The 15,124-nt window shown below is 44.6% G+C and overlaps 1 protein-coding gene across 1 annotated transcript; it reads right to left on the minus strand.

Moving 5' to 3' along the window:
• Positions 1–7,168: 7,168 nt before the first annotated feature.
• LOC141126636 (E3 ubiquitin/ISG15 ligase TRIM25-like) lies at positions 7,169–8,941 on the minus strand. Its single transcript, XM_073612563.1, has one exon. It carries the CDS (start codon positions 8,933–8,935, stop codon positions 7,169–7,171), a length of 1,767 nt encoding a protein of 588 aa, XP_073468664.1. The 5' UTR covers positions 8,936–8,941.
• Between the last annotated feature and the right edge of the window lie 6,183 nt (positions 8,942–15,124).

A 15,124-nucleotide genomic window follows, 5' to 3' on the forward strand; every position in this document is an offset into this window, starting at 1 on the left:
TTCCTCATTAGAGTATCAATGTCACAAATGTATTCAATACTCATTGATAGTACAAATGCATTTAATACTTTCCAACTGTATATATGGTATATAAAATCGGGAAAATGCAATGTAACATTATATTATCCTTTAACATCCTATTGCGCATTACTTCAATTATTAGTTCTGATCTCCCATATTCAATACTCTGTATTATCAATCATTTCTTTTTTCCATTCAAACCAATATCAGTCAGGCACTGTCAGTTTGTTTTTTGACCCTTGCGTCGTCCCCCTTGGACGCCTGGGGATCTGCAGCATCCCGCCGTCTGCGCATGCGCTGGACGGCGGACCTTCGGATTTGATACATTGGCGTCCCTCTCTCCGTGTCGGCGGTGCTTGGGCGTCTGACGTCATTGCGCCAGCTGGCATGGTGGCGTCATGCGCCGCTGCACCGGGGGAACGAGCTCTAGGTGATAGTATCACCTCCCTTGCTGACACTTGTCAGCTGTGGGAGGTGTATCGCCTAGCTGATACAGCCCTCCCTTCTGCCTTTCTGCTTTTACGTTTCTGACCTATTAAACACTCACAGCTGCGAGATTCTCCGCCCTTTATGGGCGGTTTTATCTCGCAATCAGCTGGTTTATAATCTGACAACATACTAGTCTCCTCTCATACACCATTTGTGTGTCTTGTGGAGCAGATGTATGCAGACTCTCAACTACAAAGTAAGCACTGGCTATCATGCTCTTTTTATTCTTATTTCCTTTATGTTTTAGTAATTACATATATTTGACAGGGTGTAACCAACTTTATTAACAAATGTCTTCCTTATTTACAAATTTATGGGCAATTTTTTACTGCTATAGCCCCCCAATAAATAATGTATTTTTATATATTATATAGGGCCCTAGAGCCCCCTTGTTGCCATAATGAGTAAACCTGCCTGTTGGCTCCACACCTACGGACATAACAGCGCATAGGTCTATATCTATAGATTTACAATTTTACTCTATAAACCCCCCCCCCCCCCTTACCGTAGCAGTATGTTTTTCTGAGTCTATCCAGCTCCCACCAATTTTCCATATAGGTCATGCTTTCCTTTTATATGTAGATCAAACTACTAGAGTTTATAATTAGTATAGCAGATTTGACTATACATTATCTTTATACCATAGGTTTTGGCATACGTATCCATTTAGCCGTTCCTTGTGGACCGCACGGGTCGGATGCATTCTATGACTCTGCCTGTTTCAAATGTCGTTACCCATGAATATTGATATGGGGCAATACGACTAAAAACGTTGTTTTGAGTTTTCAATCTACTCCAACCCTTTCTCCTGCACTACCTCAAAAATTTGGGAGATCGAGACTGCTAACATCACACCGGGAACATAAAACAACTGTAAATGGTGTAAAGTAAGTTTACTTTCTGTTGATGTGCCATTGTACTAGCTACATTTATTTCCAAGCTCCCCAACCAACCCCAACCAACTCCTGTATGCCCACCAAACTATGGATGCCTAGTATTTTTGTACGTTGTTTCTCAGTTTATTTTAATCTTCTATACATTTGCAGATTACATTGTATAACTGCACAGGAAATACCCCGAAGAAGGAATTCACTTTTCATATATTCCGAAACATGTTGGACCCTTCCATATGTTTTGTACACGTATGAGTTCTTCACTAGTAGAACCTATATGTTTAGGATCATTTGCAGTGTCTGTACACTTTATTGCTTTTAATTTACTATATCATGTGCAATTTTGAATAAAGTAATACCATTTTTATACACTCTGTTATCCTCCACCTTTATACTTTTCTTCACTCTTTGCCTCCCTCCCACCCACAAAATCCCTGGGGTGGCCACCCCTTTGGGGTCCATATATATATAATTTTTCTCGCTGATTGTTTTTGGGATGTGGTGAGAGGTGAGCTCCACCTTTGAGTCTATTTGACTTACTCATTTATATTGTTTGATGGTACAATTACATTTATATGTTGCTCAATTGCAACTACTGTGCCCATCAAACGCAACCACTGTGCCAAACGCAACCACTGTGCCAAACGCAACCACTGTACAATTGGCACCAATGTGCCCATCAAACGCCGCCACTGTGCCCATAAATTGCCACCACCGTGCCATCAAATGCAGCTACTCTACCCATCAAATGCCGCCACTGTGCCATCAAATGCAGCTACTGTACCCATCAAATGCCGCCACTGTGCCATCAAACACAGCTACTGTACCCATCAATTGCTGCTAATGTGCCTTGCTGCTAATGTGCCCATCTATTGCTGGCAGTGTGCCCATCTATTGCCGCTACTGTGCAATGTGCATCCCCCCAAGTACCTGATGATGATGACTCTCCTCCAGCAGCCTGTGAGGGGGACTGGAGGACAACCGCGGCTGTCTGGCATCTCAGGTCTCCCACAGCAGCCTGCTGTAAGGAGGACGGAGGCAGCCTGTGTGTGTACACAGTGTGAGGTGAGCCAAGGAGGAAGGCACAGCGGGGTCGGCTCATGAGTCATGACTGTCTGTCATGGGGACAGACACTCGCTCCACGTGTCTCGCACGTTGACGCTGGGGATGCTGTCATAGGGGGGACGGGAAAAGAGGCGCGGCTAACGCCCGCGGCTCCTTTGGCTGCTTTCAGTTCATCGGGCATATAGCGGCGCTTGTGATGTTATCATATAATTGATTTATGCAAATCGTAGCATTGATGCCGCATCGTGGGTGGTCGAATTGCGATGCATCGATGCTACGATTAATTTCAACACCCCTACCCAATCCCCAACTTTCTCTTTGAGAATTAAACTTCACTCAGCGAGAGCTCTGCACAGTCCATAGAGGTCTATACACACCCCAGCCACCGCATGGGCCATAAAGCTCTACTGTATACACACATACCCCACCCATCGCATGGCCCATAGAGCTCTACTGTATGCACACACGCCCCACCCATCACATGGCCCATTGAGCTCTCTATACACACACACACCCCGCATGGCTCATAGGGCTCTATACACACCCTACGGGCCATAGATCTCTATACACCCACCACATGGGCCAGAGAGATCTATACACACTAGGTGTTTGTTTAATTCATAATCCCAGAACACTTCCTTCAGGATCAAATACTACAACTTTTGTATCAGTGGCTCTCTATACAGAACACTTGACTTTCTGGATCTTCTCTTTTTTCTAGAAGCTCAGAAGAGACAACCAAGTCCTATTTATGAATGATTTCCCTGAACTGAGCTCTGTCTCCGATATAGAAATCTCCCTGTTTGCGCTTCCTGCACTGATAATAAGATACAATTTGTTTTTCTCCCTATATGGGGATAAAAGTCATCTCTGTCCCTCTCTATCGTTGTGCTAATATATGAATCAAGCTTGTCCCTACAAGCATCTTCAATGTCGTATTTTGGTATAGGTCCACCTCCCCCTCCCAACACACAAATGGCTGACGGCTTCTCCTCTCCACCCAGATATAGTCACCATTCACCCCGCCCACTAATCACATGACTGCTCCTCCTCTCCACCCATCAACCCGATCGATCCGTTCCAACCAATGAACACACTTTTGTCCCAAGGTCTGCCCCTGCCCACTCACTGATCACATGACATCTCTCAATAGATAGAAAATATATACATACATATACACACACACACACACACACACTATATTACATTATATATATATATATATATATATATATATATATATATATATATATATATACACACATACACATACATATATACATACACAAACACACATAACCCTTTAGGTTAATTCTCACTCTTGGATAATTTATAAAAACTTGATGCAAGAAAACTGCCCCCATATACATCTATTGACAGATAGATCAATACATCTATTGATCTAATAGACAAAACTTATCTGGTTTTGTCTATTAGAAGAAACATGGAAACTGGTTACTACAGACAACTCCTCACTTTTCCTCCAATGACAGAACGCTCCTGTGCTAGTGATCTGATCCCTAGAAAGGAAAGGATCTTATCAATATCAACACATTTTGTCCATAGCTTAGAGGGCCCAACAATTATGGAAATAGGTTTTCCTCCCAATTACTAATGAGCCTTGGAATGGTTTCCAGAATGTAAAACAGACATTTTCTACAAATTATTTTACTTCAAATCACTCCTTGTTCCCCCTTCCTCCCATCCATCACCTGTAAAACGCTATAACAGGCTGACAGCTGCTGTGGCTGGATAGTGATATATGAAGCACCAAGTGGTACTTATGTTAGATGAAGTATGAGCCCAGGGAAGAACGCAGTCTGCTTCCAGACATTCTTCCTTGGACACATACCACCCTTAAAGGTTAGTACTGCTTGGTGCACCTTCCAACCACATCAGCTTTCAGCCTCTCAGAAGTTTACAGGCTGGACAGTGTGTCTGTGCCTTCCACCCAACACCTAAATGTCCAGTGTACAGGAGACCTCACACCTTAGGAATGTTCCTACCATGTTCCTAAGGCTGTGACCTCCATGAGTGACTGTATTCATCAAAGATAGAAGCTCGGAAAAATGTGATAAGGATTACACTTACATTCTTAGTGCTGTTCAGCACCCAGACATGTGTGTTTTGTCTGTCTTTAATATTTAAAAAACAATTTTGCCATCCTAGACTGATCCTCTAACATCAGAGATCAGGCCATTTCATTCTTGTCACCCCTCACGCCAAGTTCTTTGCCTTGGAGAGGATCGGTTTCAAGGGGCTCTGAACAGATTTAGGGCTCCTTTCCTTCTAGTGGTGAGGTTTACTGCTCCCCTGGAAAGTGATCCATGGTGGATTACTTTTCAGAGGATGCTGAAAGGAGGTTTTCAGGCATTGATGAGGTGATGATGTTGTCTCTTGATGATTTTTTTTTTTTCATTGCTGAATGACAATTTTTCAATGCAGGACCAAGTTACAGCTATGATCCAAGCATTCGGCACACTGTTGAGGCACTGCCCCCATTTACTTACAGTATGTGGGAGTTTGACATGAGACGGCGTACTCATTCACAAAAAAAAAAAAAAAGAAAAATAGAAATAAAATATAAATAAATATAACCAAAATGTTTGACCTTATAAAACAAAAAGTCCACCAAAAATGCCCCTCATTGTAAATCAATCAATTATGATGCAGGCCACCTGCAAACTCAGGAAAAAAAACCCAGACTTTGTGCACAAGGGAGATCTCAGTGGTACCACTAGCTGAATGACAGCAACCAGTCATCAGCTCTAAAAAGGGAAGGGGCGGGGGGGGGGGGGGGTGATGACATCATTGTCCAGATATGGCCATCATTAGTCTATGACAGGGATCCTCAAACTACGGCCCTCCAGCTGTTGCAGAACTACACATCCCATGAGGCATTGTAAAACTCTAATATTCACAGACATGACTAGGCATGATGGGAATTGTAGTTCCTGAACAACTGGAGGGCCGCAGTTTGAAGACCCCTGGTCTATGATGTAACCCTTCTGATTCCCAGCCATGTAAGTGAACGGATCAGAAGACAGCAGTGGTTAATAAGGACAGTGCTGGTGAAAATCCACCACTACTATCTCAGCAACCATTGATAGCTGGAAGCAGTCATGCATGTCCACATCAAACAGCCTAAAAGTTCACCATTCAGGCATATACAGTATCCAAACAACCAAGGCTCAGTCTAAACTTACATTTGTCTCAATCACTGAGCTCATCCCTACTGATAAGGAAAATCACCAGCCTCTGATCATGGTGAAGGTTCTGAAAGTTTATTTGGAAAAAAGTTTATATTGAAATTAGGAAGTAGAGAGGGTAATGAGTGAAGAGATCCTTAGACATGGCAGACGTACCCAGGACTATCTGATCTAAAAAGGAGACTTTAAGCTGCAATTCTGGACAGTTGTCATGAAATCATTCACTTAAGAATGTTCACAAGTCAGCTCATCGTTAATTACAAGAGACATTAATTTCTGTTATCTCAGACCACCTTATCAGCTTGACCGACCACCAGACTCCCAAATACCTCATTGTAGGACAAAGACCAACTGTCTCTATATTCCACAACAAGACATTCCAAGGATTCCGAGAATAATTTGTTGTAATAACATCATTCTGAAAAGTCATTCAAGTAATCCAGCCTGTTCATTTAGAAAGAACCCAACATAACATTTGTAAAGCATATAATAACTTGTTCTTTATTAAATTATACACCCCCCCCCCTTTTGTCCACAATACCACACGTAGAACATGGCTAGAATAAAATCACTGATCACCGACATCTGTTCATCATTTACACATTATGGAAAGAAAATTACATTGATAGTGACAGATATCAGCCCCATCTACATCATAACCAATAGGAACAAGACTAGTACTGGCTGGAATAATAGTGACAATTATTACAGCCAATCACAGTAAAAGGGAATGGACAATCACAGTTTAATGACTTGTAAATAAACCCGGAGAGAACAGAATTTGGGAATTCTCATTGTGGATAATAAAGCGTGTCGAGACAAAACCTATTTTTTCTGTTTTTGGATGGAGTGGAGGAGGACTAGAATCGTTAGGTTTTTACTGCTCCCGGGGGCTCCATTAGATAGTTTTCCATACTTTCCTGTCCTGGTGACAACATAGGACTAGACAGGAAATTAAGGAAAATCTTCAACAAGGACACAGAAATACAAACCTAGCCAACCCTTATTTGACTAAAGAAAATTATTTTTATTTGTATCCGTTGTGTCGGATAGTTCCCCTCACTTCCTTGTCTGGTAAATCATTGTCAGCAGGACAGGAAATAAACGGAACATTTTCTGACAGAGCCTCAGATTGCAGTAAAAAAAAACTAAAAAAGATAAGACAGAGGTTCTAATCCTTCCTGACTCCAAAACTGAAAAAAAATATTTTGGCTACAGATACACTGTGCAGGTTCAGGCTCTGGGCCCATTCACTTGACCCTGGCTATACTGCCTTGCCTTTAACTGGAACAAGCATGCAGCCAGTGAAGTCTGAAAAATCTGACCTCCTGCATGCATGTTCCTGGTCCTGGATGAAGATGATGGCCCCGCAGCCTGCAACTTTATAAATAAATCAATGTTGGTTCTTCTCCACTGCTTCCTCCCATTGGCCAACTATTTCCCCAATGAGATTCTCCGCCCTGTGATGTCACCAGTCTCTGAGCAGATTTCTCAGATCTGATTCCTCCTAGATATGTTTATACAACCTTCCCATACACCTAGAACAACATGGAGGGGCTCAGTGAAGGTGGTGGTGAAGGTGTGGAGCTGTTGGATCGAGCCACACAATTTATAAAAGGAGATCCTCCCGGCCTCATAATCCAGATATATCCTGATTCTGTTACTGGAGACTTTGCTGGGTAATGGGATCTGATTATTGTCATGTATCACCGAGTACTGATTATCCCCCCAACAAATTGAATACTGATCATTTCTCAACCTCAAACCCCAGGACTTCTTATTAAATCCAATCAGAGACTGCTCTCCTCTCCTGTCTATACTGGGGTAACACATCCCGACTCTCCACAGATCTGACCCGCCTACATCCACTTCCCAGTAATGTCGTCCTGAGGAGAAACTCTGACTGCTCAACACCTGAGAACCCTGAAATCTCTCTGGTGTTTCTGGGCGATTCTGATGTGATGATGACCAGGATGCAGATTTCCTGTCATCTGATATATGGAGATTATTACCAGCTGTGCTCACGTCCAGTAATATGTCTGTAACCCCCGACACCCCAAATGTTGGCTGTACAGCCCTAATATTTGGCCCTCCGGCCTGGCTGTGCGAGTGTTGTATGGCGGGGGTGGGTTGGGGACATCTCCTGGATGGTTCAGCAATGATATGACCTTTGTTCTTAGTAGTAGAATGTGGATAGACATGTGTGCCTGCACATTTCTGTACATTTACCCCAGACATGATATCAGATAAACCTGTGTGTAATGTGTGTGAGATCCCCACCACATCCAGATCCCCTCCATCATGGAGGAGTCTATCATGTCTCTCTCTGTCATCATCTCCATCCTCAGTATCACACAAATCACTTGTGTTTGATTCCTGTAGGACAGTCAGTGGATCCATCATGTTACACAGCTCCTCAATGTCCCCCATCTTCTTAGACAGCTCCTCCTTCTTTAACTCCAGCTGTTGGATCATATCAGACAGTGGTAGAGAGACCCGCTCTGCCTGCCCAGAGATCTCACTCAGGACTCTCTTCTCCAGGTCTTCCAGACGTCTCCTGAGGTCTCTGAACAGGGCAGTGACCCTCTCTGTTTCATCATTTGCTTTTCCTTGTACTCTACTTCTGCGTTCCTGCAGACTCTGGACTCTTTTCTCCGTCTCCTCTCTCTCTGTCATCAGTTTCTGCAGAACGTTTCTCAGTTTCTTCTTCTTCATCTCAGAGGCCTCATCCAGAGTCTCCACCTGGTGTCTCCGGTGTTCTCCATCCAGCCTGCAGGACACACAGATACAGATGGAGTCCTCTGTGCAGTAATACTTCAGTAGTTCTTTATGGACGGAACATTTCCTGTTCTCCAGGGAAGTGGTGGGGTCACATAAGATGTGTTTTGGGGACTTGATATGGACTCTCAGGTGATTGTCACACACAAAAGCTTCACAGAGCAGACAGGCTTTCACAGCAGGTACAGGAGTGTGAATACAATAAGTACAGAAGACCCCGGACTCCTCCCGATCTGGCTGAGAAGACAGGAAATTCTCCACTATGTTATGCAGTGTTATGTTCCTCCGCAGTGCAGGCCGCTCCTGGAATTCTTCTCTGCATTCAGGACAGGAATAATCTCCAGACCAATCCTGTGTATCCAACACATGACCAATACAGTCCCGGCAGAAGTTGTGTCCACATTTCAGGGTTACAGGATCTGTATAAATGTTAAGACAGATGGAACATTCCAGCTCGTTCCTCAGATCAGCAGACGCCATCACTGACAACAGAAGAGAGAAATGACAGTGAAAGTCTCTGACACTCACTTGTTCTGTACATTCCTACAGAGGGTGAAGAAAGACTGAAGGTGGCCAAAGATGGATCAACAGTTTGCCATTCAACAAGGACTGGCTGAATTTTGATCCTAATATGACTGCTCCCAATAGAGAAATGTCAGTCCAATGATCAATTTTTCAAATGGGAATTTTTGAAAACATATTTGATCAGCGCCTGAGCCAACTGGTTGCTGCAATGATCAATGTACTCCATTACCTGCCTAAGCTATCCTGCTGAGAAGATGTAAAAGCAGACGACCAATCATAGATAGCAGAGGCATTCCCTGCACCTAATGCCTAGTACATATGGGCTAAATGTTGGTTTACACCGGCCAATTCAATAAAAACCGGCAGACATTCGGGCTATTTGTGTATGTCAGCTGGTCCAACAGAAGCTAGTTTCTGTCAGGCAAGCATGCTGGAAAACTAGCAGCCAACCAACTCCTAATCAGGGCTCTCAGCCAATGGCAAAGAGAGCTGCTAGGAGCGTTCTGACAAGGGGCCGTCCCCATCAGAACACAACAGCTCATCGGGGGAGATCTCTGTACTAACCTTGGATGGTTAAAAAACTATTAGAGTGTATCAGGCTTAAGCATACACAGTAAGTAAAGCTCACCTCTGGTAGTGATAGGAATCCTTAAAGGGAAGAACACAGATGAAACACGGAGGATTCTTGACAATCTCCCTATCAAGGGGAAAAATAAAGGACATTGATAAGCTGTAGAAACATTGTTTGGTCTACGAATACACTAACATCACAACGTGCTTCATCCACCTCACCTTAAATGACCAAATCAGATGCATTAATTTACAGGATGCCAATCTTTATTTGGATAAAGATCTCTGTCTACCTTTTTATGAATATCAGCTTTGTGTGTAACTTCACTGAGTACCATCATTAAACACTTCAGGATAATTAATAATTACAATTGAATACAAAATATCAATCCACTCTTTAATTCTAATAAATTTCTCGTCCAGCTTCATCACCAGTCCAGACAACGCATATCTCCTTAGAGACAGTATAGTACGGACTAAACTCATCCTACATAGAACATGGTGTAGGGTTTTCCTTATGGAGTACAACTCTGCAGCGTTTGTACTGCACTGTGTCCGGCTCACCACCCCCTCCTGTCTTCTTGCACACACCATGTATGTCTCATTCTTAGACCAGAACTACTGGTTGTAACCCACCTTTCCTTTTTCCACTCAGAGCCCTCCCCGGTCTATGGATCACTCCTCAGTCTATGGATCACTCCTCAGGTCAGAGCCCTCCCCAGTCTATGGATCACTCCTCAGGTCAGAGCCCTCCCCAGTCTATGGATCACTCCTCAGGTCAGAGCCCTCCCCAGTCTATGGATCACTCCTCGGGTCAGAGCCCCCCCAAGTCTATGGATCACTCCTCGGGTCAGAGCGCTCCCCAGTCTATGGATCACTCCTCGGGTCAGAGCGCTCCCCAGGTCAGCACTCAGCCCAACTCAATGTTGTTCCAAAGTGGGAAGAGTAGTTCCTGTCCAACTGCTGGATCACAGTGCTGTATACAGTACAGTATATAGCTCAAGCTTCATACAGCTTATACAGCACACCCATTGGGTACAAACTTTAATATGGACCAGCCAGGTTCGCCCAAATGAACTAGTCAAAGCTACAGTAAAGGTGGAGATCAGCTTTAAAGCTGAAGGGCAAGAACAATTCTTTTTGATTTATGATAACAACCAATATTGTTCAATAAGATCTTCAATGAAAGTGTGTGCATTTCAGTAATGTTATGGCAAACAGCAGTGACATTACTGGTGCTATTTCCAGGTGTTGTACAATGCTTCAGAGGAAAAATTAAACTTCCAACAAAACAAAAACCTAGCCATGTCTCACCTCTCTCACGTCAGTAATCCTAACTTGCAGTACAGGCGGACCAAGTCTACTGACTGTCAGCCCACACATACATAGTTTTACCAACCTTTAGCTTCAACAGATAAGACCAGTTTTCTCCCTAGGCTGCACAGCATTGACCGGGTTGTCCCAGGTGAGACTAAATTGACTAAGGGAGAGGTGGAAAACATGGAACAGACAGAGGATCAGAGGTCTCAAAAAGTGATTGGGAGATACGTAAATCCCGAAGAGGACTAGCAAATTAATCACCAGGTCCCTAAAAAAGAAACAATGTTATCTCATATTTTTGTTATGCTTTGTAGTACAATCCTTAAAAACCTGCTGGAGGAGCCTTCAGGACAGTTTCAACCGATACCTGAGAAAACTGAAGAAGGGGAGTAGTGGATCAGAAGGAAAATTAGTCACACCATATGCCCATGCAGGGGACCTGGCTTTCCTGAAGCAGTTCCTGGAAATGAGAGAGTAAGCCACTATCATGTTTGATGTGTTTCTATATAGAATTGCGTGTGCCTAAACAATAATCTATTTGTATTTCAGAACACAACCTAGCTGGGACGATAGCTACGGTGGGGATGTCACTGAGGGAGCAGAGGAGGCTGGGGGGGGGAGAGGAGACATCTGCTCAGGAAGATCAAGGAAAAAGAGTGTCCACAATAAATCTACCTCACTCTCCAAATGCCAATGAAGCCGGTCCATCCCAGGTCATCAGTAGACCTCCGTCATCAACACACCTTGCAACTGGGAGAATTTACAAAAATACGAACGCTTTTTGGAGCTCTATCAGAATCTGGAAGAGCACAAGTGTGAGGACACCAAGGGTGCTGGTGGGAATTCATGTCGGGCAAACGGTTTGGCCCGAACATGAGTTCGCGCCAAATATTGGCTTTTCGCTCTGTTCGGGGAACACCCAAATTTTTAGGGTGTTCGGCGGGTATTCGCCCCGTCGAACACGTTGCACAGTGCATTCTGCGCCATGATTGGGCAAAGTTTTGCACAATCACGGTGCAGTAAGAGCTATTTGTTTAGGAATGGAGTCAGGAAGCTGGCCGCAGCATCTTTAACAACCGACGAGTTATCTGCTGTCAATGGGCTTCCCTGCTGAAAGCTGAATATAAAAAAAATGCAAGTAAAAAAATGGTGTGGGGTCCCCCCTTCAGGTCTGCTATGAATTTTAAATCCAAAGTTAGAAAAAAAATGGCGTGGTGTCCCCCCCAAAAAAAAATCTATACCAGACTCTTATTGAGCATACAGCCTGGCAGGGGGGGGGGGCGAGCAAGTGCCCCCCTCCTGATCCATACCAGGCCAGGCCACATGCCCTCAACATGGGTTGGTGCTTTGGTGGGCTCTGCCCCCCCACCCCAAAACACCTTGTTTCCATGTTGATGGGGACCAGGGTCTCTTCCCCACAACCCTCAGCTGTGGGGGTTTGCAGACGGGGGGGCTTATCGGAATCTGGAAGCCCCCTTTAACAAGAGGGGCCCCCAGATCCCAGCCCCCCCATGTAAATGAGTATGGGGTACACTGTACCCCTACCCATTCTCCACAAAAGTGTCAAAAAGTAATAAAAACAGTTTTTGACAAGTGCTTTATTAACAAATAAAAAGTGTTCCCTGATGTAAATCCATTGTCAATCAAGCCCCACCCACTGCACCCGGAAATCAACAACAACAAAAAAGTTCCACCTTCATTAACGGCCGACCTCCAAATGCTTCCTCCGCCACTTGACAGTTCTTACATAGGTAAGGGAGAGGGCCACCTGGGGGCGTCACCGGGTGGCACTGCCCCCCCTTGTGACATCACGGACTGATGCATGCTGGGTCGGCAACTTAACAAGAGGGTGGAGTCACCAGGTGGCCCCACCCTTACCTATATATGAACTGTCAAACAGTGGAGGAGGCATTCGGCAGTCAATCGTCAATGAAGGCAGAGCATTTTTTAGGTGCAGCAGGCGGCATGATTGACGATGGATTTACATTGAGGGAGTTTTTTAATATAGGAATTGTCAAAAACGTAATCACTTTTTGATGAATGGGTAGGGGTACAATGTACCCCATACACATTCACATAGCGGAGAAACCGGCATCTGGGGACTCCCAGATCCCGATAAGCCCCCAACCACAGACCCCCACAACAATAGCCCGGGGTTGTGGGGAAGAGACCTTTGTTCCCATCAACATGGGGACAAGGTGCTTCGGCACTCCCCTATGTTGAGGGCATGTGGCCTGGTACGGGGGGAGAGGAAACTCGCTCACCCTCCCTTTCCTGACCTGCCAGGCAGCATACTCAGATAAGGGTCAGGTATGGATTTTGGGAGGGGACCCCACAATGTTTTTTTTTTTTTTGTTAATTTTGGCGTAGGATCATACTTAAAATCCATACCAGACCGGGGGGGGGGGGCACCCCATGCCATTTATTTTTTAAATATTGTTTTCTTTTATTGTTCAGCTGTCAGCCGAGAAGCCCATTGACAGCTGATAACTCAGGTTAAAAAGATGCCAAGGCCAGCTTCTTTGCCCCGCTCTTTAACAACCAGCTTTTACTGCACCCTGATTGGACAAAACTTTGCCCAATCATGGCACTGTGCAGCATGCAGTGCGTTGTAGGCCGTTCGACAGGACGAACACCCTGCAAATTTGGGTGTTCCCCAAACGGGACCAAACCGCTTGCCATACATTATTGCTGACATATTGAAAAACTGCATGGGATGCATAAAACAAACAAAAAAAAAAAGAACCTTGTACACAACCTTTACTATTACATCTCATTATGGGGTCCTCGGCACTCTTGCCACTGGGGATGCACAAAGCCTCCTCTGAACACACCTCTATGGCTGTTTGGAGATTTATGCAATCGTCCCAATTCATATGAACCCACTCAAAACCCTTGTCAGATTGAAATCCTAGTGAATGCATTTTCTCTTCAATTACTTCACTATCCAAGGGTGTTTGCCAATTATATCAAGCCCTTTTCAGCTTGGACTCCCCACTATATTTCCAGCTTACCTATATGTGTTAGAAAGTGAATTGCAAACTCAACTAACAGAAGATCAGCAATCTACAACTCTCCCATGAATCATCCATCATCACAAATGGCCAAAGTCAACTATAAGCTGCTTTCCTGTTGGCACCACCCCCCTGCCAAACCCCACCGCATGTTTCCCACAACTTCAGTGCTCTGTTGGAGGGTTGTGACACCTACATACACATCTGATGGGAATGCTCCTTAATCCACAGTTATTCGGCCACCATCCTACAGCTGATTCAGAAATGTAATTGTTGTACCATACACAGGGCCACTGATACAGCTGCCCCTCTGGGCCCCATCCGTGCAAAAAGAGGGCCTGGGCACCTGCCAAGCTGGAAAACCAGCTGTTCTGTCCTATTGCTGACACTGATCTTCTTGGTGCAGCTGTAGGCACTTTTTTCATGCTTCCTCTGTTCCTCGCAGCTCCAGGGTGGTCTAAATCATATTCCCCGGGCCCCATCAATTCATTCACAGGGCCCCAGGAGGCTGTATCATGGAGGGATTATTTTTCCTTCTTCGGCGTGCAGGCGGATTAACACCAGTCTGCTCGCATTTTGTCAAGAATGACAAAGTTCTGGCCCTGGCGGAGTGATATCGGTCACATCAACTTCTTCAATGCCTGCCTCCTTCAGCAAGAAAGTGGTCAGGAGAAGGTGGGGGATTTAGGGACAGCGATCATCATCACTGCAATGTCTGTGTGAATACACAGACAGTCACAGCACATTTTACTACTGAGTGAAGGAATTGGAACCATCAATGCTGCAGAGGATTATTTTTCTTCTAACAGGTCAGTCAAGACTCACACAAACCCCCTTCACCTCGGCCATGCCCTGGGTGTTGCCCATGATTGAATTATACAGCAGCTACATGTGACCATTTCCATTGATGAGGATCACATTTAGCTGCTGTATAATAAATCATCATCATGATAATCACAGGTGCTTTGAGACACAGGATAATGAATGAGGATGATGATCATCATAGTAAGTGACAGTGAATGCATCCTTGGACCTCATTTAGAGCCCATTCACAGGGAGTGCAGACATGCAGGGACCTTTACCAGCACAGTGTTGCGTGCATCCCATTTATTTCTATTGGGACATGCGGTTGCATTGACACAGACAGTGTGACCCAATATGTTTTGCAAGTGCACGTCTCAATATAAATTAATGGGATGCACACAACACCATGCTGGTAAAAGTCCCTGCATGTCTGCAC

This window comes from Aquarana catesbeiana, linkage group LG01 (genome assembly GCF_042186555.1).
Source record: "Aquarana catesbeiana isolate 2022-GZ linkage group LG01, ASM4218655v1, whole genome shotgun sequence".
Taxonomy (NCBI): domain Eukaryota; kingdom Metazoa; phylum Chordata; class Amphibia; order Anura; family Ranidae; genus Aquarana; species Aquarana catesbeiana.